Raw genomic sequence first — 22920 nt, 5'->3', positions numbered from 1 at the left:
CGGAACATGTTTCGCTCCAGTTTCATGGGAGATTTTCCGCGAGGGTACAAAGCTGCCGAACGCCGGCGCTTAAAATCTCTTTTTTCCATAATATTCTAATGGTCATAAAATGAACATAAAAATTAGAAAAAAAGAAAAAAAAACACTTTTATGGTTTCTAAAATGTCCCCCGGCTATAAATCAACCACAAAGATAAACACCTTGCAGTTGCAGTTCTTTCCCTAAAAATTTCGGAACATGTTTCGCTCCAGTTTCATGGGAGATTTTCCGCGAGGGTACAAAGCTGCCGAACGCCGGCGCTTAAAATCCTAATGATATAATGACCATAAAATGATCATAAAACTAGAAAAAAGGTTTTACGACTTCTAAAATACCCCCGGCTATAAATCAACCGCAAAGATAAACAGATCTACTTTCGAACGTGTGTAGGACCCCCCCCACCCCCCTTTTCCTAATATCAGACCCCTCGCGCCTCCCAGATACCCCCGCCCCCGCACCCCCCTCAATGCCCCATGGCTTAGAATCCCCACTATAACACTACTTGCTTTTATTTATTATATGTTACAAGGCGCGCACACACACACACACACACACACACGCGCGCGCGCGCACGCACACAAAAACATAAATATAAAAATAATTATAGTTTAATATTTTTTATAAAATAAAAAAATAAATTAATATGTTTATAACTAATAAATGATGCTGCGGACATGTATTCTAGTGCGGCGGACGTAGCAGGCATGTATCCTGATGCGACGGGCACAGCATCAGAATACATGCCTAGAACATTTTATTTTTAATAATAAACATATTATTAATTTCTTTTATTTTTATTTTATAAAAAAGTATTAAACTATAGTTATTTCTTTTTTTCTTTTTTTCATAAAATTTAAGTAGTTGTAAGCTATATTTTTTCTTTTCTGTGTAATTATAATAAAAAGGATAATAAAAAATATATATTTTGTTATTTGTTTCAGCGTATTAATAATATGATGCGGCGGGCATTACAAAAGGAAAGGGCGAAACAAAAAAGAAAATACGTCGCCGGTGTATATGTCGCGGCACAATCTTTACCCGCGACATACATGCCGGCGACGTATCCACCTGCAGCGACGTATCCACCTGCAGCACCAGGATACATGCCCGGTGCGCCCGCTATTATATATTATATATATTTCGACCTTTATATATTATTTACAATTAATACTAATATGCTAACGAAAAAAAATAATTATTGTAAATTTGTTATTTATTGTATTAGTAGTAATATATTTCTCGTATATTAAACATTTCCTTATATTATATTTTGACAGAAAGCATTCGAATTTTCTTTAATGTATGGAACAAAATGTTAAAAATTAAATGTCAATTATTAAAAAAAACTGTAATATTTATTTATTAATGTTATAAAATATTCCTAGGAACAAAAAAAATAAATTACACAAAAATAAAAGAAAAAAAAATAGTTACACACGGCGAGATTCGATCCAGGGATCTCGCGGTTACAAAAGAAGAACGCTACCAACCAAGCCACTAAAGTGCTTCGATAATGCTTATTGCAACGTGTTAAGAAGTGCTGGCAAATCTTCAACATTTTTTTTCAGACGAATGGTTGAGAAGTGCGTTCTCTCGCTTTAATAGAACTTGTTTCTAAGTACTACACATAAAAAAATCCTCGTTTGAATCAGTGACCAACACGTCGTATACTCCCCCGCTATATGCGGTGCGCGCTCATACGCTGAGCGTTTTTAATTAATATTAATTATTGCGAAAATCGTAAAATGATACAGGACTTTCATGTTCAATTTGACCTGCTCTATCAGCTCTAGAGAAGTGGGGCGATTATTACCGGACATCTTGTACATATGTATAGTATCGTTCGCTAAGCTTTTTAATTAACATTTTAATAATTATTGCGAAAATCGCAAAATGACCTAATACTTTTTTGTTCAGTTCACTATACTCTATTTGTTCACGAGCGTTGGCTCGTTAGTTATGAGACACCCTGTATATACATATATATATATATATATATATATATATATATATATATATATAGAGAGAGAGAGAGAGAGAGAGAGAGAGGGAGAGGGAGAGAGAGAGCACCTAATTTTATCTTACAGCATAAAAAATATTTTATAGAACAAAAAGTTTCCAAAATAATTGTCTTGAGAAAAAATTATTTCGAAAAATAAAAATTTGATGAATTAAAATTGTCGCGACAAAATTTTATAGAAAAATCTCATCCAATTACTTTTAAACCGATAAAATGCGAAATAAAAATTTTTATTTCATAAAGTAAATTCGTATATGACAGTCCCTACGATGTCGAAAGAGAGAGTGAAAACGTATAAAGAGCAAGCGAGATGACTAACATCAAAGAATTCCAAAATCTCGAGATTTATCTATCGTCTTTCTTATTATGTCATCTTACTATAGAAAATAAAACTTTTTTATTCCGCATTTTATCGATTTGAAAATAATTTTGACATTTCCCCAATTAAAATGACACCAAATACGACATAAATCGGATGATTTTTAAAACCAATTGTCATAGTTACAATTATCTTTCTAATTAAAAATCATCCGATTTATGTCGTATTTAGTGTTATTTTAATTGGGAAAATGTCCTTAATCCATTAAAATTATTTTCAAATCGATAAAATGCGAAATAAAAGTTTTATTTTCTATAGTAAGATGATATAATACGAAAGATAATAGATAAATCTCGAGATTTTGGAATTCTTTGACGTTAGTCATCTCGCTTGCTCCTTATACGTTTTCACTCTCTCTTTCGACATCGCAGGGACTGTCATATACGAATTTATTTTAAATGATTTTATACTTCATTAAAATTATTTTCATATAATAAATTGCAAAATAAAAAAGTTTTATTCTCTTTAGTACGATTATATGTATAGATTAAACATAGCTAAAGCAAGCCTCGCGAGTGCGATTTCGGATTTCTTTCATTTCTGCCGTCTCGCTTTTTTGCCTAGTGAACCAATGGCGCGCGTTGTTTTTGCAATCGGCCAGAAAATCGTAAAGGCCGCCGCACACACTTTTAACGCATAATGCACATACATAAGGAAACTGATTGGTCTATAAACACACGCTTAAAGAATTCAACCAATCGAGTTCCTTATGTATATGCATTATGAAAAGTATGTGCGACAGTCCTTTTCAGTTATTCAGTGAAAAGCGTAGAGTGAAGAGCTCACAGTGACTACAATGGCGGTGAAAGATAATGGCGAGATGTAAGTACTTTTATAATTCATATATACATTTATAACATTTTCAATAATGAATGTATTATAATTTATGAATCTTATTATGATGCATAAATTATAATTATATATTGATAATGTTATTATAAAATGTACAATCTTATCTTTTTCCGCTTTCTTTCTTCTCTCTCTCTCTCTCTCTCTCTCTCTCTCTCTCTCTCTCTCTCTCTCTTTCTCTCTTTCTCTCTCTCTCTAACAATAAATAAATAAATAAAAATTATATATATTTATTTATATATATATATATATATTTATACATTATATACATTATATATTTATACATTATATTATATACATTTATATATATTTTACACAAATTATATATATTTATATTTTTTTTTATTTGTAGCAAAAAGTGAAGGCAATTTACCGGGACCGGGACGACCGCGGAAAATTACGACGCCGCTCGCGATGAGCACGACATCAATGGCAACGATGACGACGTCGCTCGTGACGAGCACGAGATCGACGGCGACGGCGACGACGCCGCTTCCTACGGGCACGAGATCAACGGCGACGACGCCGGTTGCGACGAGCATGAGATCAACGGCGACGGCGACGATGCCACTTCCTACGGACATGAGATCGACGGCGACGGCGATGACGCCGCTTCTTACGGGCACGAGATCGACGGCGACAACGCCGCTCGCGACGAGCACGAGATCGACGGCAACGACCATGACGCCGCTCCCTATGGACACGAGAGTACGACCAAATTTACAAAAGGTTAGTTGCTTTTATTTATTATATGTTACAAGGCGCGCACACACACACACACACACACACACGCGCGCGCGCGCACGCACACAAAAACATAAATATAAAAATAATTATAGTTTAATATTTTTTATAAAATAAAAAAATTAATTAATATGTTTATAACTAATAAATGATGCTGCGGACATGTATTCTAGTGCGGCGGACGTAGCAGGCATGTATCCTGATGCGACGGGCACAGCATCAGAATACATGCCTAGAACATTTTATTTTTAATAATAAACATATTATTAATTTCTTTTATTTTTATTTTATAAAAAAGTATTAAACTATAGTTATTTCTTTTTTTCTTTTTTTCATAAAATTTAAGTAGTTGAAAGCTATATTTTTTCTTTTCTGTGTAATTATAATAAAAAGGATAATAAAAAATATATATTTTGTTATTTGTTTCAGCGTATTAATAATATGATGCGGCGGGCATTACAAAAGGAAAGGGCGAAACAAAAAAGAAAATACGTCGCCGGTGTATATGTCGCGGCACAATCTTTACCCGCGACATACATGCCGGCGACGTATCCACCTGCAGCGACGTATCCACCTGCAGCACCAGGATACATGCCCGGTGCGCCCGCCACACCAGGATACGCGTCCGCCGCACCAGGATACGCGCCCGCCGCACCAGGATACGTGCCTGCCGCACCCGGATACATGCTCGCTGCGCCCACCGCATCAGGATACGCGCCTGCCGCACCAGAATACATGCCGGCTGCGCCCGGCGCACCAGGATACACGTCGGCACATTATTATTTTTAATTTTTTTATTTTATAACTTTTTTTTAGTTTATATATTTTTTTAGTTTATATAATTTTTAGTTTATAATTTTTTATAAAATAATTGCTCTTTTTTTCTATGTATAATAATAAAATAAAATTATTTTTTTTTCTATATATATTATAATAACAAAATAAAATAATTTTTGTATATAAATATTTTTATAATATAAACATTTTATAACTAAATATTTTTTTATTATTAAATAAACATTTTTATAGATAAAACAAAATAATTATTTTCTCCCTCATTATCATTTATTATTATCGAGCGATTATTATATATATATTATTTGTCTTAAATTTTATTATATTATTTCTAAATAAAATAATAAATTTGGAAGAAGGTAACAGGGCGATTTAGCGAGTAATTAGAGAGAGACATAATGAGCACACAACTAACAATAAGAGAAAAAGGATATAAAAACAAAACGTAATAGTGTATACGAGGTTTGTTCAAAAAAAAGGTGACTTTATTTTTCTCGAAAAATATTTATTTATTCATCAATATCAATTTTGTCTCCTTCAAAGTAATCCCCCTCAAATATAATACACTTGTGCCGAAATATATAAAGAACGAAAATTCGGCATCTTGCAAAGGCACTACTAATTCCACTAATTAATATAATAATTTTATAATATGTAACGTTTGTTGTAAGAATAAAAAATGTATGCTATACAAATTTATTTGATTTATTTTCGTTCTTTATATATTTCGACCTTTATATATTATTTACAATTAATACTAATATGCTAACGAAAAAAAATAATTATTGTAAATTTGTTATTTATTGTATTAGTAGTAATATATTTCTCGTATATTAAACATTTCCTTATATTATATTTTGACAGAAAGCATTCGAATTTTCTTTAATGTATGGAACAAAATGTTAAAAATTAAATGTCAATTATTAAAAAAAACTAATATTTATTTATTAATGTTATAAAATATTCCTAGGAACAAAAAAAATAAATTACACAAAAATAAAAGAAAAAAAAATAGTTACACACGGCGAGATTCGATCCAGGGATCTCGCGGTTACAAAAGAAGAACGCTACCAACCGAGCCACTAAGGCGCTTCGATAATGCTTTATTGCAACGTCTTAAGAAATGCTGGCAAATCTTCAACATTTTTTTTCAGACGAATGGTTGAGAAGCGCGTTCTCTCGCTTTAACAGAACTTGTTTCTAATTAAGTACTACACATAAAAAAATCCTCGTTTGAATCAGTGACCAACACGTCGTATACTCCCCCGCTATATGCGGCGCGCGCTCATACGCTGAGCGTTTTTAATTAATATTAATTATTGTGAAAATCGGAAAATGATACAGGACTTTTATGTTCAGTTTGACCTGCTTTATCAGCCCTAGAGAGATGGGGCGATTATTACCGGACATCTTGTACATACGTATAGTATTGTTCGCTAAGCGTTTTTAATTAATATTTTAATAATTATTGCGAAAATCGCAAAATAACCTAATATTTTTTTATTCAGTTCACTGTACTCTATCCGTTCACGAGCGTTGGCTCGTTAGTTATGAGACACTCTGTATAATGTATGTGTGACTTAGAGACTTGTATAGATAACATAAATAGTAGCATCGATGTAGTGAAGATTACATTACGATCTGCAGTGGCACAGCTATGTGCGGGATTTCTCACCATGCGGACTCGGGTTCAAATCCGAGTGGCAGGGACTTTTCGGCGACGGTCGCCACTTTCTACGAGCACGAGATCGATGACGATCCCCCCCCCCCCTTCCCCATCTTTCACTGTACTATGAGAGTACATACATGCCCGTTGCGGCCTGCAGCACCAGGATACATACATGCCCGCACTGCCTGTACGATGTCAGGCGATCGTATATTTTGCAATTTTTTTGAAAATTTTTTTTAATTATGAAAACATACAAAAAATTGAATACAAATTGTGTACCAAACATTTTGGTACTAATAATATGTTAATAACTGCAGAAACTTCCATCTTTAAAAGATTTTAACTTATGATTTATATCCATATACGTATGTATATACATATATACATATATATTATATATATGATTATCGCGTAAATCTAAACAAACAAACGCGTTTCTCTTTCTCTCTCTCTCTCTCTCTTTCTTTTGAAATATAAGTTTTACTTGATTTACAGATTAATTATTTTTTGTTATACAAAACGAATGTGAGACGCTCTGTGAGAATAACAAACTAAAGGATAATAAGCAAATAGGAGCCAAGCTCTGTAATTAGTGAACATATAATTATTTACTATAAAGTCAAAATTAAACAATCCAGAATTAAATTAGACGCATGAAATTATAATTCATAATTAAAAATGCGAACGTTTTGACCAATATTTTTTTTGCTCTTCAGCGCAAACATAAATAAAATAATACGGTATTAATATCGCAGAAAGTTCATGGTTTGTGATAACATAGAATAACTGTGGTATTGTGTTAAAATTATATTATTATTTATTTTCAGGATCGAACATACTAGGGAGGAGAGTGCTTAATATGTTCGATCCTGAGAATAAGTAATAGTATAATTTTAACAACACAATACCACAGTTATTCCATGTTATCACAAACCATGAATTTTCTGCGATATTAGTAATGTATTATTTTATTTATGTTTGCGCTGAAGAGAGCCAAAAAAAATTGGTCGAAATGTTCGCATTTTTAATTATGAATTTAGGATTTCATGCGTCTAATTTCTCTAGATTTTAAGAGAGTTTAATTTTTACTTTATATTAAATGATTATATGCTCACTAATTACAGACCTTGGCTCTATTTGATCATTATCTCTTAGGTTGCTTTTTGTTATGTTATTATTTCGTGATGAATATTATATCGTACATAGTAATATATTGAGAAGACAAATATAATTTTATGTTTAGAAGAAATTTCATGTGCTCACAAGAAAATGACACGAATTCCGAAATAAATTTTTGAATAAGTCATAGTGCATTCTATAGGAGAGGTTGAGGATAATAAAATTGTATTATTAGTATATAGCAATATATAGTGCTATATGATGCTATACTAATAAAATATTATTATTGTTTGTTATAAAAAATAATAAAAGTAATAATAAAATAATAAATGTAATAAACTTGTAAAAAAATATAGCGGTTAAAAAAAGACAAGCCAGTGTATGGAGAACTCGAATTGACTAAATACAATTATATTTATGTTCTCAATATGTATTACTATGTACGGTATAATATTCATAATCGTAATAATGACATAACAAAAAATTAATCTCTAAGTCAAGTAAAACTATTATATTTCAAAAGAAAGAGAGAAAGAAAGAGAGAGAGAGAGAGAGAGAGAGAGAGAGAGAGAGAGAAACGCGCGATATCAGTCGTGTACCGCCGAGTTAGTCTAATCGTACGCTCATGCGTATACGCGCACGTGTCATCTGATCCACTGCGCGGACAATCACTCTTGCGTGTACTGACAAGCATAGAATAACAGAGAGTCGAAATCGTTATAACGAACTAATAAAAACTTTAGTGTGTTATTACGTGTTACGTATTACAGTGTATTAGTGTAGTGAGTGTAGTTATTTGTGGAGACATGGGTCGAATGCATGATGCAAAACATTTACATCTCAGCCAATCAAGAGTTTCCTTCAAGAAAGGCTGGATGAAAAGGTTAGTATTTCTATTGATATTTAAGAGGAATTGTTTTAACGTTAATTTATGTTATTAGATGTCATATCGTTTTCGAATGAAACAGATTTCATTACTCAGAGAGCGATTTCCTTATTTTCCAATAAATTTACATTTTCAATCGAGTGAATTTTGATCTATGAGTTATATATAAATAACTTAAAAAATATATATAGATAGTACTATGTTCCGTTTGTCACTCTTTTATAAAGTGCAAAATTCTTTATTCTCAATAAAAATTGTCAAATAATAAAATAATTAAATAATGCTGCAGTGTTCTTAAAATGTTCATTGATCTAAAAATCCAAATACTGCTATTACACAATACAGATTTTTAAACGTCATTAATTATACCTTTTGAGTAATGACTTGTATTATTTGAAAACGATAATATTTTGTAATTTGGCTTCCATAAAATCCATTAAAATATTACTAGTGAGAGAGTTACTATGAAAATTATTCTATACTTTCTTTTTTATAAATTATATCTTTAAAACAATTCCTATAAAAACATTAAAATATTTCTAAACATATTATAAAATTTTTGATATATGTTACTATAAAGTCCGGAATTTCAGCTAAACCTAGAAAATCACCAGCTTTAAAAAAAGTCCAAAAATATTCAAAACAGTCTTTAGAGTTTTATAAATGTTGATAGATGTTAGTATTTACTTAGAATTAGAAAAAGTCGAGATTATTTTCTTGTGTTTGAATGTTTTAAATATGTTTTTTTCTATTTCTTATACAAAATTGAATAAATATCACCAGTAGCAGATCATATTGTAAGAAGTAGTAAATGTATAATTCTGACAATATAAAAGATTAGTGAGCTAAATTTTCTTTTCATTAATTTAATAAAGAGTATCAATTTATCAATTAGTTTATTTTTATAACAAAATTTCTTTTATAGCTTTTATAAGAAAAAGTGCTTTCACTACTACTTTTTTTTTCTTATCACTCTATTTATTCAATCTTGTATAAGAAACAGAAAAAACATATTTAGAATATTCAAACACAAGAAAATAATCTCGACTTTTACTAATTCTAAGTAAATACTAACATTTATCAACATTTATAAAACTCTAAAGATTTTTTGAATATTTTGGGACTTTTTCCAAAGTTGATTTGATAAATCTTTACCAGTAAATTCTATTTCATCAAAATTCAGAATCACAGTAACATATACACAGTTATACGTATGCATACAGATTATATATAATGCATATACAGCACATACATAAACAAATAAAGTATAGACAACTACTATCCTTCCTTTTCAAAATTTCTACGTTTAGAAGCACTCAGTAGATTAATTTATTGTCTTATTACATTTATGCGGATTTTTTACTCACTGACTTATATTCTTTTTTGTTTTTTTCTACATTTATTTGTCTATACATCTGTATACAGGATGAGTTATTTTAATCAACGCAGGCAATTATTTTGCCTACAAAGCATTTTAGAGAAAAATGTTTCAGACAAAAGTTTTATTAGTTTCAAGGGGGCCATAAGATGGTGCCATTGGTTTGACCTTGGAGAGTCATTTGAAGGTCATGTGAAGGTCACTTCAATTTTTTTAAATGGCACTCCCTATTTTTTAGTGCATATTCTTGTAGCTTATCTCGAGAGCTTTCCGAAACACTATAATTAATATTTTTTGATTCAGTACTTTTTGAGTTATAAAGCTTTAAAGTTGCAGTATTTTGAAATACAAGATATCTCGTAAAATATTCATTTCTCGATTATTTTACCCTAATACTTTTGTGCACAGAATAATGAGACAAATCAATTGGTGTAAATAAAACACATAGTTATCTTTAAGAAAAAATATGAATTTGTAACTAGTAGTTACACATTTTACTTTAATATAATTATGTGTTTTAATTACGTCAATTGATTTGTCCCATTATTCTGTGCATAAAAGTATTAGGTAATAATCGAAAAATGAATATTTTACGAGATATCTTGTATTTTATGTCAAAATACTGCAACTTTGAAGCCTTATAACTCAAAAAGTACTGAATCAAAAAATACTTAATTATAGTGTTTCGGAAAGCTCTCGAGGTTAGCTACAAGAATATGCAATAAAAAATAGGGGGTACCATTTAAAAAAATTGAAGTGACCTTCACATGACCTTCAAATGACTATCCAAGGTCAAATCAACCGTACCATCTTATGGCTCCCTCGAAACCATAAAACTTTTGTCTAAAACAGTCTTCTTTAAAATGGTTTGTTTCCAAAATAATTGCCTGCGTTGATTAAAATAACTCACCTTGTATATTATGGTATGTTTTGTAAGTGCATCATATATAATCTGCATGTATGTGCTGAGTGAATGAAAGACAATACTATTACTCTTTTTTTCTATGTAACAAAATATACTTCTGAATTCGAGATTGTGTGCACAGAACATATAATCTGGAAAAAATCTTTGAAAAAAACAATGCAGTCTTTCGCTTATTTATATTTTTTACTAAAAATAGAGATTATGTGTATTCTAATAGTAGTTAGTACCATTTGATACTAGATGCGGTTTGCATGTACGCATTGTTAAAAAAATCCCAAAGGCAATTTATTCGTGAGCTGGGTGTAATATTTTCTACCAGATGCGATTTGCATATACGCACTGGTTAAAAATCCCAGAGGCGATTTATTCGTGAGCTGGTTGTAATATTTTCTACCAGATGCGATTTGCATGTACGCACTAGTAGAGAAAATCCCAGAGGCGATTTATTCGTGAGCTGGTTGTAATATTTCATATTCGATGCGATTTGCATGTACGCATTGCTTAAAAAATAATCCCAGAGGCGATTTATTCGTGAGCTGATTGTTGTATAATACATATTATAATTAATACATATTAGATGCGGTTTGCATGTGTGTTCTAAATAAAAAAATATTTATATTTTCAAAATATCTATTATATCACACAATAGTTTTAGTAATAAACTATTGTGTATTTAATAATATTAATTTAATTTTTACTAATAAATAAACAAAAGACTGCACTTCTTCAGAGATTTTTTCTAGATGTATAAATAAGTAATAAAATATACATAATTATCACATAATACCTTACTTTTTTTAACATTTTACAAAATACTAATCTTTATTTTTCTTTACAGGCGAAAGTTATTAAAATGAATGAAGCTAGAAGAAATTAATGACTCCATAAGCATTAGAAATATTAACGATGAATCCATCGATTTTAAAAAATCGGAAGAATTATTTCCCGATATGATGGATTCGAAAGTTAATATTCAAACAATGCTGTGTCAAGAGTCAAATATAGGTATCTATAATGTAGAACAAGATACTGAACTTTGTAAAAATAACAAAGATTCAAATGACTCCAAAAGCATGGATATTAGCGATGAATCTATCGAGTTTAAAAAATCGGTAGAATCATTTCCCCATACGATGGATTCTAAAGCTAATAGTCAAATAATGCACTGCCAGGAGTCAAATACAGATATGTATAATGTAGAACAAAATGTCGAATTTTGCGAAGATAACAAAGATTTTGTTATCGAAAATAGCCCTCTGGATACGAATCGTATCCAGGAAAGATTGCCTGAAGGCCGCCGCATTGTTGACATTTCTTTTCTATGGAATGAAATTCATAGAACGTTCGATAATCATGCACAAGGAATAGAGTGCCAATTTAAAAATTGGAAACTCGTAAATTCTTATCGCTATGGGTTTAAGACACAGTTGTTCTTCAAATGCCAAATGTGCCATTACAAAGCCAACATCTGGTCAGAACCTACAGAACCGGAAACATTGGACGTTAATATGGCTGCTGTAGCAGGAACTGTTACGACTGAAATTGGTTTTGCTCAGCTGGAAGAGCTGTGTGCATCCATGAATATTCCATGTATGTCCGATAAAACTTATATGAGATATCGAGAAAATGTTATCAATGAATTCGAGAAAACAGCCATGGAAAATATGAAAATGGCTGGCGAAGCTGAAAAGCAATTCGCTCTTGAAAGAAATGAAACTATAAACGGTATTCCGTATATAACCGTTGTAGTAAATGGTAGTTGGATCAAGAGATCATACGGCAACACCTACGATTCACTTTTCGGTGTTGGTGCTATAATTGGTTACCGCACAAAAAAGGTACTCTTTGTTGGTGTCCGCAACAAATTTTGTTCCCTCTGTGATTTTGCAGAACGAAACGGAATCGAACCAAGAGATCACAAATGTTACAAAAATTTCCATCGTAATGCAAGCTCTACAAGCATGGAGAGCGACGCTATTGCAGAAGGCTTCAAAAGTAACTTGGAAATACATGGAATAATTTATAGAACGGTTATTGCTGATGGTGATAGTAGCGTTTATCAGGCCATCCTTGATAGCAAACCATATTGAGAACAAAAGATAACCGTTAAAAAAATAGAATGCACGAATCATTTGCTTCGGAATCTGTGCAAAAAGTTGAGAGCTGTGCCAATGACAACTCAACAAAAGATGCATAGAAAGCGTGGTTTCGTCCAGCTACAAAATGTTGTAAAAAAGAACATATTAAAAATACGAAAAGAGGTAGTAAAAACAATTGATTTGCGAAAAGAAGAAATGCAACCTGACCATAAGAAGGCTATGGAATTACAAAAAGATATATTAAATATTCCTAGCCATATATTTGGTGAACATAAACGATGTAAGGAACGCGGTATAAGTGACTGTGATGAAACGAAGAATTATGTACCGTTTCTCAAACAGCACGATCTTTATCAGAAAGTAGAGAATGCTTATTGCGGAAATTCACCAACAATCCAGCAAAATCATTTAATTCGATAATTTGCAAAGAAATTGCTGGAAAGCGTATTAATTTTGCTAACAGAGGTTCCTATAATGCTAGAGTTGCGGGAGCAATTGTGCAACATAATACCCAACAAGTTCTCACGGAAGTACATAAAAATATGGGTAAAAATATTCCTCCCATTGTCGAGACTCTGGAAAAGCGACGACAAACTAAAGTTGCAAGAATCAGAGAATCTCGAGAAATGAATGAAAGGTCAAAAAAATTTAAAAGGGAACAAGGAACAGATAGTTTTTATGATCCACAATCACAGAAACCAGATCTTCCACCCGATGTTTTTGAGCAACTTCGACAAAATCATTTAGAAAAGTTGTTTGAAAATGGGAAAAATTGGAGACAAATAGAACGTGATACAGTGGAGCAAAGTGAATCAGATTTGTGGCAGTCGTTGAAACAAGAAATGTTAACGACGTCTAATTTTGGAATGGTATGTCGCATGAGACCGACAACATCTTGCGCCGCAATTGTAAAGAACATTTTGTTTCCCTCCCTCTATCGATACCGCGGCTATGAAATATGGTCGCGAGAGGGAAAAAATTGCAAAAAAAGAATTGGCCGAAATACTAAAAAAAGAAGATTAAAACTTGCGGATTATTTATTGATGTTAAAAATCCATGCTTGGGTGCTTCTCCTGATAGGCTCATAAATAAAAATAGCCTGGTAGAAATAAAATGTCTTCTATCAGCTGAACATTTAACAGCGGAAGAGGCTATAAAGACGCTGCCTCAATTAAAAAGCGTTTTTGATAAGAAAAATCCAGAGAAGATGAATCCAAAACATCGATTTTTCTATCAAGTTCAAGGCCAGTTAAATATAACGCAGCGAGATTATTGTATTTTCACTGTGTGGACGCCAAGAAGCTTAAAAATAGTACGTGTTAATAGGGACAATATATTTTGGAATACTCAAATGCTGCCTTTTTTAACACGTTTCTATTATGATTGCATGCTGCCCGAAATCTTGGATAGTCGACATAATAGACATATGCCTATTAGAAATTCTAAATATATAATAGAAGCTCAAGAAGCAGCCAAAAAATTTATTGGTCAAAAAAGTCGTCGACAATATAATATAGACGAAAATATTATCGAAGAAAGTCAATGTTGCGAATCCAATATTTTACCAATGAAAGCAACTAATACTACTGTTACTGTTCTGACAAATGTGGAACAAGATGACGATTGCATCATTGTTAGTTATTCACAAAATAAAGAAGAACTAACTGAAGATGATAATAGCGAGACAAAAAGAATTTCTCGATAACCAGGTTATTCCTTTTAATTTAGTAAGGGACAATGTATTACCTGTACGTAGCAAACTAAACGACCAATCATTGGACCGATTTTTACGCGTCGTAAGAAATAAATCCCATTTTGAAACACAAAGTGTGCTATATTTAGAATATCCTCATTTAATTGAAGCAAGTCATAGCGACAAAAGCTTACAAATTATTGAAGGATATTGTAGTGATCACTGGCGATGTATATTTTTTGACGGCACCAAGCTTCGAGTGTACGACAGTTTACCCGATTGTACATACAATAAATTGGCGTCTAAAGAAAAAAATTACATTCATCGTCGTTATCCACAAATAAATGCAAATGATATAATATTTGCAAAGGTTCACGTATAACCTGATGGCATATGTTGTGGAATTTATGCTGCAGCTTTCGCCACAACTGTAGCATTAGGAGAGAATCCTTGTAACGAGAAATATTCCAATCGTGTGAAATACATGAGGCAACATTTTCTTAATATTATAGCAGAAAATGAACTGTCGCCTTTTCCAAAATGGTAATCCAATGAATCATTGGAAAAAGACGCTACAATATTATTGATTTCTTTGTACTCGGAGAGACGAAAATAATACATACATTATGATTGCGTTCTCACGGGAATGGGCGATGGAGGGGCCCATTCTATATATAAAATATTTTAACAAATCGGAAAGACGAAAATATAATGGTTGTGTCTTACGAGAATGGGCGATGGATGGGGCCCATTCTATATATAAAATATTCTATAAATATATTTTATATTATATGTTATATATAAAGTCAGGGGCGATCTAACATGTACTGGCATTATACGTTTCTTTTTACACATTGACGTTCCATATGTATATATGTCAAATGATATATATTTATATTCTGTTGCATTTCTTTGTTCGACCAAAATTATTGTCATGCAAAGTCATGTGCGAGAGGAATCGTCATGCAAAATGTGTGCAATAAATATAAAAAAATATTTAATTATTTAAGAATTATATGTATATAATAACATTATACATCTAATGTTATATACTTATTTTTATCTCTATACAATAAATACAAATAAATTGTTAAATTTTTTCTTTAATTTTATAAATGTATATTATATATATTTGTGAAATAAATATTTTATCATATTTGATATCTCTTAAACACTTTGCACACGTCTATTTCATCTTGTACACATAGCTTTATTATATCATGGTTTTGCATATGCCAAACATGCAATAAATATGAAACTAAATATGCTACAATGTTTAATTTGAGAAATATATATATGTATATAATACTATATATATCTCATATCATACTTTTCTTATTTTTATCTGTATGTAATAAGTGCAAATAAATTGTTTATTATTTATAATACATATATTAGGTATTGAGTATATAATTATCTCTATTTTGTATTTTATACCATAATGTGTGTGAAAAAAGTTATGAATACGTGTATTTATAATAATAATAATATGTATTTATATAATATATATATTGAATGCTATTATAAAAATACGTTTTAAAATTTCATTCATTATGGTATAAAATACAAAAAACGCATAATTTTATATTCAATATCTAATTGTATTTTTAATAGACAATTTATTTTCATTTATATTACATACAGATAAAAATCAGAAAAGTGTATGACATTAGATATGTATTATATATACATATTTCTCAAAAAATATTGTAACATATTTTGTTCCTACTTATTGCATATTTTGCATATGCAAAGCAATGATATAATAAAGCCACGTACAAGATGAAGTAGACGTATGTAAAGTGCTAAGAGATGTCAAGTATGATAAAATATTTATTTTACAAATATATATATATATATATATATATATAATACTATAAAAGAAAAAGTTTAACAATTTATTTGTATTTATTATATAGATATAAGAATAAGTATGACATTAGGTGTTTATATTATATATACATATTTCTCAAATTTAATTTGTTTACACACATTTTGTATATGCCTATTAGTCCTCTACATTACGTTCAGCCTTGCGACAAAATTTTGGTCGAGATAAAAAGTCGTTTCTTTATAACAATTATAAACGACACATGTACAAAGATTACGCATCAGTGTGTACTATTACCACACAACAAATATCTCTTCGCGAGCGAACGAAAGAGACGATAATAGAAGCGAGCGAAACAATAATAGGAACGAGGGAGACAGCAAGAAGAGCGAACGAGACAGTAATAAGAGCAAGCGAGACAGTAATAGAAGCGAGCGAGAGGGGGCATAGCAGCTGGCAGAGAAAACTCGAGGCTCGACCTTTCCTTCCACGCTGCTATTCCTCTCTCGCTCGCTCCTATTACTGTCCCGCTCGCTCCTATTACCGTCTCCCTCGCTCCTATTGCGGTCTCGCTCGCTCCTATTACTGTCTCGCTCGCTCCTATTATTGTCTCCCTCGCTCCTATTGCTATCTCGCTTGCTCCTATTGCTGTCTCGCTCACTCTCATACCGACTGCGTCGGTAATACTTTTTTAGTTCTTACAAGGCGACGCTCAAAACCGCGTATGAATTCGGCCGACGCTTCGGTATCCCCTTAACGGTGAAACATAGCGTACAAGAACGCACATTACTTTAGCGTCCGAAATATTTGTGCTTTCATCAAGTAAAATAGAAAATTTACGATTTTTTAAATTTTGAACAAATTTTTCGGTTTCACGTTTTGAAATTACTTCTGTAACAATATTTGCGCACTTATGTCGAGCAAGTGAAATGTCTTGTGCAATTTCAGAATCTGAGAAAATATCCTTTAATAATGGAATGAAATGATTAACAGTTCGAAAAGCAACGTTATGTTCTGCAAAAAAAGAAGCTAACTTAATTTCTGCGCGTTTAACTTTATCTTTATGAGTTAATGTAGGTGTATTTTCAGTCGCATTATGTTTTTCATAATTTATGTTTTCGATATGTTTAAGTGTTTCAGAATGTTTAATTAAATCCGTTTTGCAACACCTGATGGTCTTGTTGCATGCAGTGCAAAGCGCTTTTTTCGATAGGATGAGGAGCCAACCATCCTTTAAAAATATTTTCATCTAGCCATGAAATTTGAAAGTTTCTAATCCTACGTTTTTTAGTTACTCCTTTTGCTACGTCCGAATTTATATTAATATCTTCTAAAAATAATATTATCTCTTACCTCTTACCTCTTATTTCTTACTTCTTACCTCTTCCTCTTCGTAATAGCACCGACGACGACTCACTAACACCGACGAATTATTCATATCAACTGGTGTTACTAACCTTGCAACAGACAGGTGGTTCCAGCACGAGAGAGCGAATTCCGCCAGAGACGAACACAGCATCTACATCCAAGGGTTAGATGACAACAGGAACGAAGATTGTAAAAAATCCAAAAGAGCAAACAGTGTAAATACTTGTAAATAATTTTTAACAAATAATATATAATAACCGCAAAAATAATAATATGAATGCGTATAGAAACTAAAGCTAAGCGTAATTAAACAAGTAGAAACAAATAAAAGTTATTTTGGATTAAGGCGGAAAATCGAGCATAAATGAGAAAGTCAAAATTTGAGTTAAAACCAAAGCGCGCGATACAAATGCAAATAATTATAGATTTGATTTGAAAATTCAAAGCGAGCGGCTCGATTAAAATAAGAAGCGATTATTTTATTTTGTAAAAAATCGGAAAGCAAAGACTAATTTTACAAGCATAGAGTTACAAGTAGTAAAATAAGTTATGGCAAAATGGATAAATAAAGACATGATAAACACGAAATCATAATTTATAATTTATTGAATCAATCTAGAAATATAATAAAGAAAGTTATTTGAATAGAATTAAAATTAAAGCCATAATGATAAATTTATTTTATTTGAAGTTATCATGCAAAATAAAAAATATAAAAAATTGATTCTTATGATAAAGAAAAGAAAAATAAATCATCACAAAGATATTACTTTATTCTGTTTTATTTTCATAGTTTTTGATTTTGATTTTACTTTCAATTAATTTTTATTTTACTTCATTTGATTTTAGTTTATTTAAAGCGAGCGTAGAAAATTAATTAGATAGCTTGAAGTATAGTTAATAAGGAAAAATTAGAAAGTAAAATAAAAATTGTAAAAGCGACCCAAATGAGAGCGCGAACCATGGAAGAGCGACCAACCCAACGACGGAGCACGGACCATGAAGAGCGACGCTCTTGTTCCAGCTAGAAGATTGGCCGATGACATCATGGTGGGGTCAAACAGGCACCCAGCTCTTCAGGAGGATATATAAGAAGACCAACCGAAGCAGGAGCAGCAGCAGTCGTATGGCGAGCTCGAGAGGAAGCTCTTGCCGAATTGAAACTTAAATTCCCATACCATCGCGAAGTAAAAAACGCGTGCGCTCACAATACAACATCTGTACCGTATTTAAACACGATAACAAACTAGTGTATTATATTAATCGCATCGTAAATGTATTATCGTGTATAAAAAACACATTCGATAACAAAAATACGCGACTAGTTATTCCGTATAACTTCGAACTGTGACACGTAGTTTACGAATCGTCCAAAGCGAAGCTATAGTGACATTCAATGATCCGTATATATGGTTATACATGTAAACTCACAAATTTAAAGTTAGTGTAACGGATTTAAAACACAGTGTTGTGAAAGGTTGGTTTATCATAACCGAATACCTGAAAATAAGTAATTGTGATTACCGACTGTATAAAGTAAAGTGTTTCACTTATCCACGAGTAATCCAATCCTTATTTCCGTGAACGTTGATTCTTATACCTTGCGGAAGAGTTGATCCTCGAAGCAGCGACGATATCTATCCCTGGCTGGTGCGAATCCAACGATGACCTGAAACAGAAAAAGAAGGCATTAATATCACGCGAAAAGGAATCGAATGTCAAGGAGACATTTCAATTTAAGCAGCGAAGCTGAAAACCTACTTATCTTGGTATTTATATAGGATAAAGTACCTGGCGACTGTAAAACTTGGCGAAAGCAGTGCAACCTGATGACTGGTGAGTTCCGCATGCTATCAGTATGTGTGATGAGTTTGGTCACAACCTAACCCGCTGAGCCCGCCCGCCAAGACTTTCGCGCCCATATGCCGCTACATCGATACGCCACTGCTTAGCCGCCATTTCAGTTGCGCATGCGCGAAAAACCCAGCCCGTATTGCCACACTGGTCCTAACGTTGGACAGGCCTTCTTCCCATTCTATCAAGTTGCGCCGCCGAGCCTGGAGCCTGAGCCTCGCTACTATCCTTGGTGGCAGGGGTTCAGAAACATCCGGGTCTGGCTCCTCCCGGCGGGCTACGCGTATCCGATACATATCCTCATACGCGCCCGTCGCGAAGGCCCAGGGCATGATCTCCGCCACCATGCACGCCGCTTCAAAGGTGACGGTCCTGTACCCCTGTATGACACGGATGGCCAACCGCCTCTGCATATCCCAAAGGGTCTGCAGATTTTTCCGGCTGGTCATCACTGCGTTATGCCACACGGAGGCTCCATACAAAGCTACGGATTGGACCGTCGTCATATACAGGCGGCGCGGGCCTTCCCCTGGCCCCCCGAGATTGGGCATGAGCTTGCTCAAACTAGCAGCTATTGCCCTCACTCGGGGAGCCAGCTTCGACCTCTGTGAAACCCCTCGGTAGACCTCCCTCTCTGTGACTTTTTGGTACTGCCCCAGGTACGCAATTTTTCTATCCCTAAAGTAGTCCCATATTTCTTCTTGGATGTACGCGGAAACCCTGTGATAATTCAGGGCCCCGCGCACACCTTCCCAAGGGAGGGTGTTGAGTGCGTTGTCGAGAGACACTGCCACCGTTACCCTCCCCTCGACCATAGCCTGTTTCGTGAGGGTCTTTACACGCATGATCGCGTCAATTGTCGAAAGACCCTCATGGAAGCCAAACTGGCATTTTGCCAGTTCGGGACCACTCCGGGACAGGTGCCTCCTCAGGCGGACAGCTATGATCCGCTCAAGCAGCTTGCCCGCCTCGTCAAAAAGGCAGATGGGGCGGTACGGGGAGGGAAATCCAGTCGGCTTCCCTTCTTTGGAGAGCAGCATCATCCTCGCGCGCTTCCACTCGTAGAGGAATCTTCTCGACCTCAAACACTCGTTGAAGAGGCTCTGTACCATCCTTATTGTGACCTCAACGGTCAAGGCCAGCACACTTGCGGAGATCCCATCAGGACCCGGGGCAGTTTTCTTGCCCCGGATTTTCCGTATCTGCCGCATGAGCTCATCCTCAGTGACCCCCAGATCCTCTATCCAGGGGTCGACTTCCCGATATCGGAAAATCGGTTCGACCCGCGCCCCCAGGGAAGAGGGTAGAGATTACCCCCTTCAGGACCTGTGGGTCCAATCCCTCGGTGATCGGTGGGCCGCCCGCACTTAGCTTCTTTCGTACAATCTTGTACGGATGTCCCTACGGATCACCGTCAACCGTCTGGATGAGCTCATCCCACGCACTGGCCTTGATCGCTTTAATGGCCCGCTGCAAGGATTTTTTAGCGTGACAATACGCTTCCCGCAGCGGTGCCGCCGTCTGGGCCCCATCCCGTCTTCTCATTTGTCGTATACCGGCGGCGCTCCTTATTGCAGGCTGAGCGGAGCTCAGCAGAATCAGGGGAGAACGGACCCCCTGATGCCTCGCCCTACTGTCAAACCAACAGATCAAGGTCTTATCCAAACCCTGCATCGTAAAATGAGTCTACCTTAAAACGACCGCACCGGTAAGACCCGCCGCCCCTCCAACGGCCGACAGAACCCCCATCACCAAGCGGCCCGTAAGCAACGACCATCCCAGGAAGCTCGTCGGCACCCGAAGATCCGCCTCCCCCCAAGAAGCCGTGCCCCGACCGTTTGCCTCCCGTCCTGTTGGGATTAGGCGACGCGTAAACCTCACTTCAAGATCGGAACCCGGGAGCCTTAAGCTCCGGGCGCCTCTTTATCCGATCGGCTTTTCTGAAGAGGACTCCTCCAGAAAGGAGGACGCTTTTTAGGCGGGCACGCTAGGGCCCTCGCGTAGTGTCTTCGTTACTCCCCAGCCCCCGCTCAGCCACGTTCCGGCTTAAGGGCTTTTGCCGCCGGCATACTATGTGGCGTTTACCATCATTTTGGCCGTGACCCCATAAGTCCATCGTCGCGCCCATAGCGGAGACCAAGTTGTACTCATCCGACACCCAGGTATGCATGCCAGTGCTATGCATCCTGCCCGAGCCGGGGCCCAAGAGGGTATCCGGCTATCGGTGTGCTCTTAGCTATCCCTCCACTCCGGTTGCCGGAGCTTCGAGACAGAGCCTCTCCACCACGTCAAGGTGGCGCACCATCAAAGGAAAGGTGGCGCACCATCGAAAGGGATGCGGTCTCAACCCTTTTTTTTATGTCAGGAAAATGGTTTACGCATCCCCCGAAAAGCGGGAATTCCCCGAGGGTATGTGGGACTCCTATAGACGGAGTATGCCCACTAAAAATCTGACAGTGGTTCTCAGCCCTGGGGTTGAATCGGTGGGCCCTCGGGTCGCGCTAGCATTCTATCAGGACCCACCTCCGTAAGTCCTCCCGAAGGAAGGACTTCCCTTCCATGGTGCGCCATTGGGAGTGATTTTAATGGCGCACCATTGAAATCCGCGCTGCGGAACCACACACAACGCCGTCCCTGCCTTGGGGTCAAGGTGCAATGGGAAGTAGGTGTCCCCGCACCTACCCCCCTTGACCCCGGAGAGGGGCGGGAAATTCCCACTCCTTTCACTTTGGCCGTCTGCTCTACTGGCTGGGTTAGGGCGAGGGGGGTTTAGAGCCCCCCGTGTTCACGGCCGCGGTCGGATGTTTGGGAGGGAGTAAGGAAGTATTGGGGGCAGGCATAGCCTGAGCACCTCACCTTGATCCCCCCGGGATCGTCATCCAACGCTCTTTCTGGCCCGCTTCGGCCTCAACGGGCCGGAGCGAGTCCTAACTGGGGGCGAGTCCCCGATGACCGCCGCCGTCACACCCCCACCAGGAGAGTACAAAGCTTCCTTTCCGAGGGGGTGACCGCAGTCACCTCCCGCGTTCCTCCAGAAAGGCAGCAAAAATGCAATCTGCATTATGTGTCCAGGGAACCCACACTTGTAACAGGTGCCCTCTGGACGTGCCCAGTCGAGGCGCACTCGGAGCTTACGTGCCCCAACACAAGGCACTTGTAGCACCTGGGAATCCAAGTGCTAACCTTCCTTCTTCCCGGGAAAAAGAGCGGGAGCACCTTTGCTCGCACAAGGCTCCATCCTTCCACTCTCAGAAAGGGAAGGAATGGCTTTA

At 35.5% G+C, this 22920-nt stretch overlaps 1 protein-coding gene and 1 pseudogene across 1 annotated transcript in view; one reads left to right on the top strand and one right to left on the bottom strand.

Annotated features, from left to right (window-relative positions):
* The window catches only part of LOC140663293 (zinc finger BED domain-containing protein 5-like), a 39550-nt gene extending 21605 nt beyond the window's left edge, over positions 1-17945 (bottom strand). The window contains 3 exon segments of the mRNA XM_072887363.1: positions 17185-17637; positions 17639-17756; positions 17801-17945. Of these exon segments, the coding sequence (XP_072743464.1) occupies positions 17185-17637; positions 17639-17756; positions 17801-17945 (716 nt within the window).
* LOC140663173 (uncharacterized) lies at positions 11964-15142 on the top strand (annotated as a pseudogene).
* Positions 17946-22920: the final 4975 nt, after the last annotated feature.

Source organism: Anoplolepis gracilipes, chromosome 2, assembly GCF_047496725.1.
Source record: "Anoplolepis gracilipes chromosome 2, ASM4749672v1, whole genome shotgun sequence".
Lineage (NCBI taxonomy): Eukaryota > Metazoa > Arthropoda > Insecta > Hymenoptera > Formicidae > Anoplolepis > Anoplolepis gracilipes.
The sequence above is the reverse complement of the archived record's forward strand: the minus strand, read 5'-3'. Positions and strand labels throughout refer to the sequence as shown.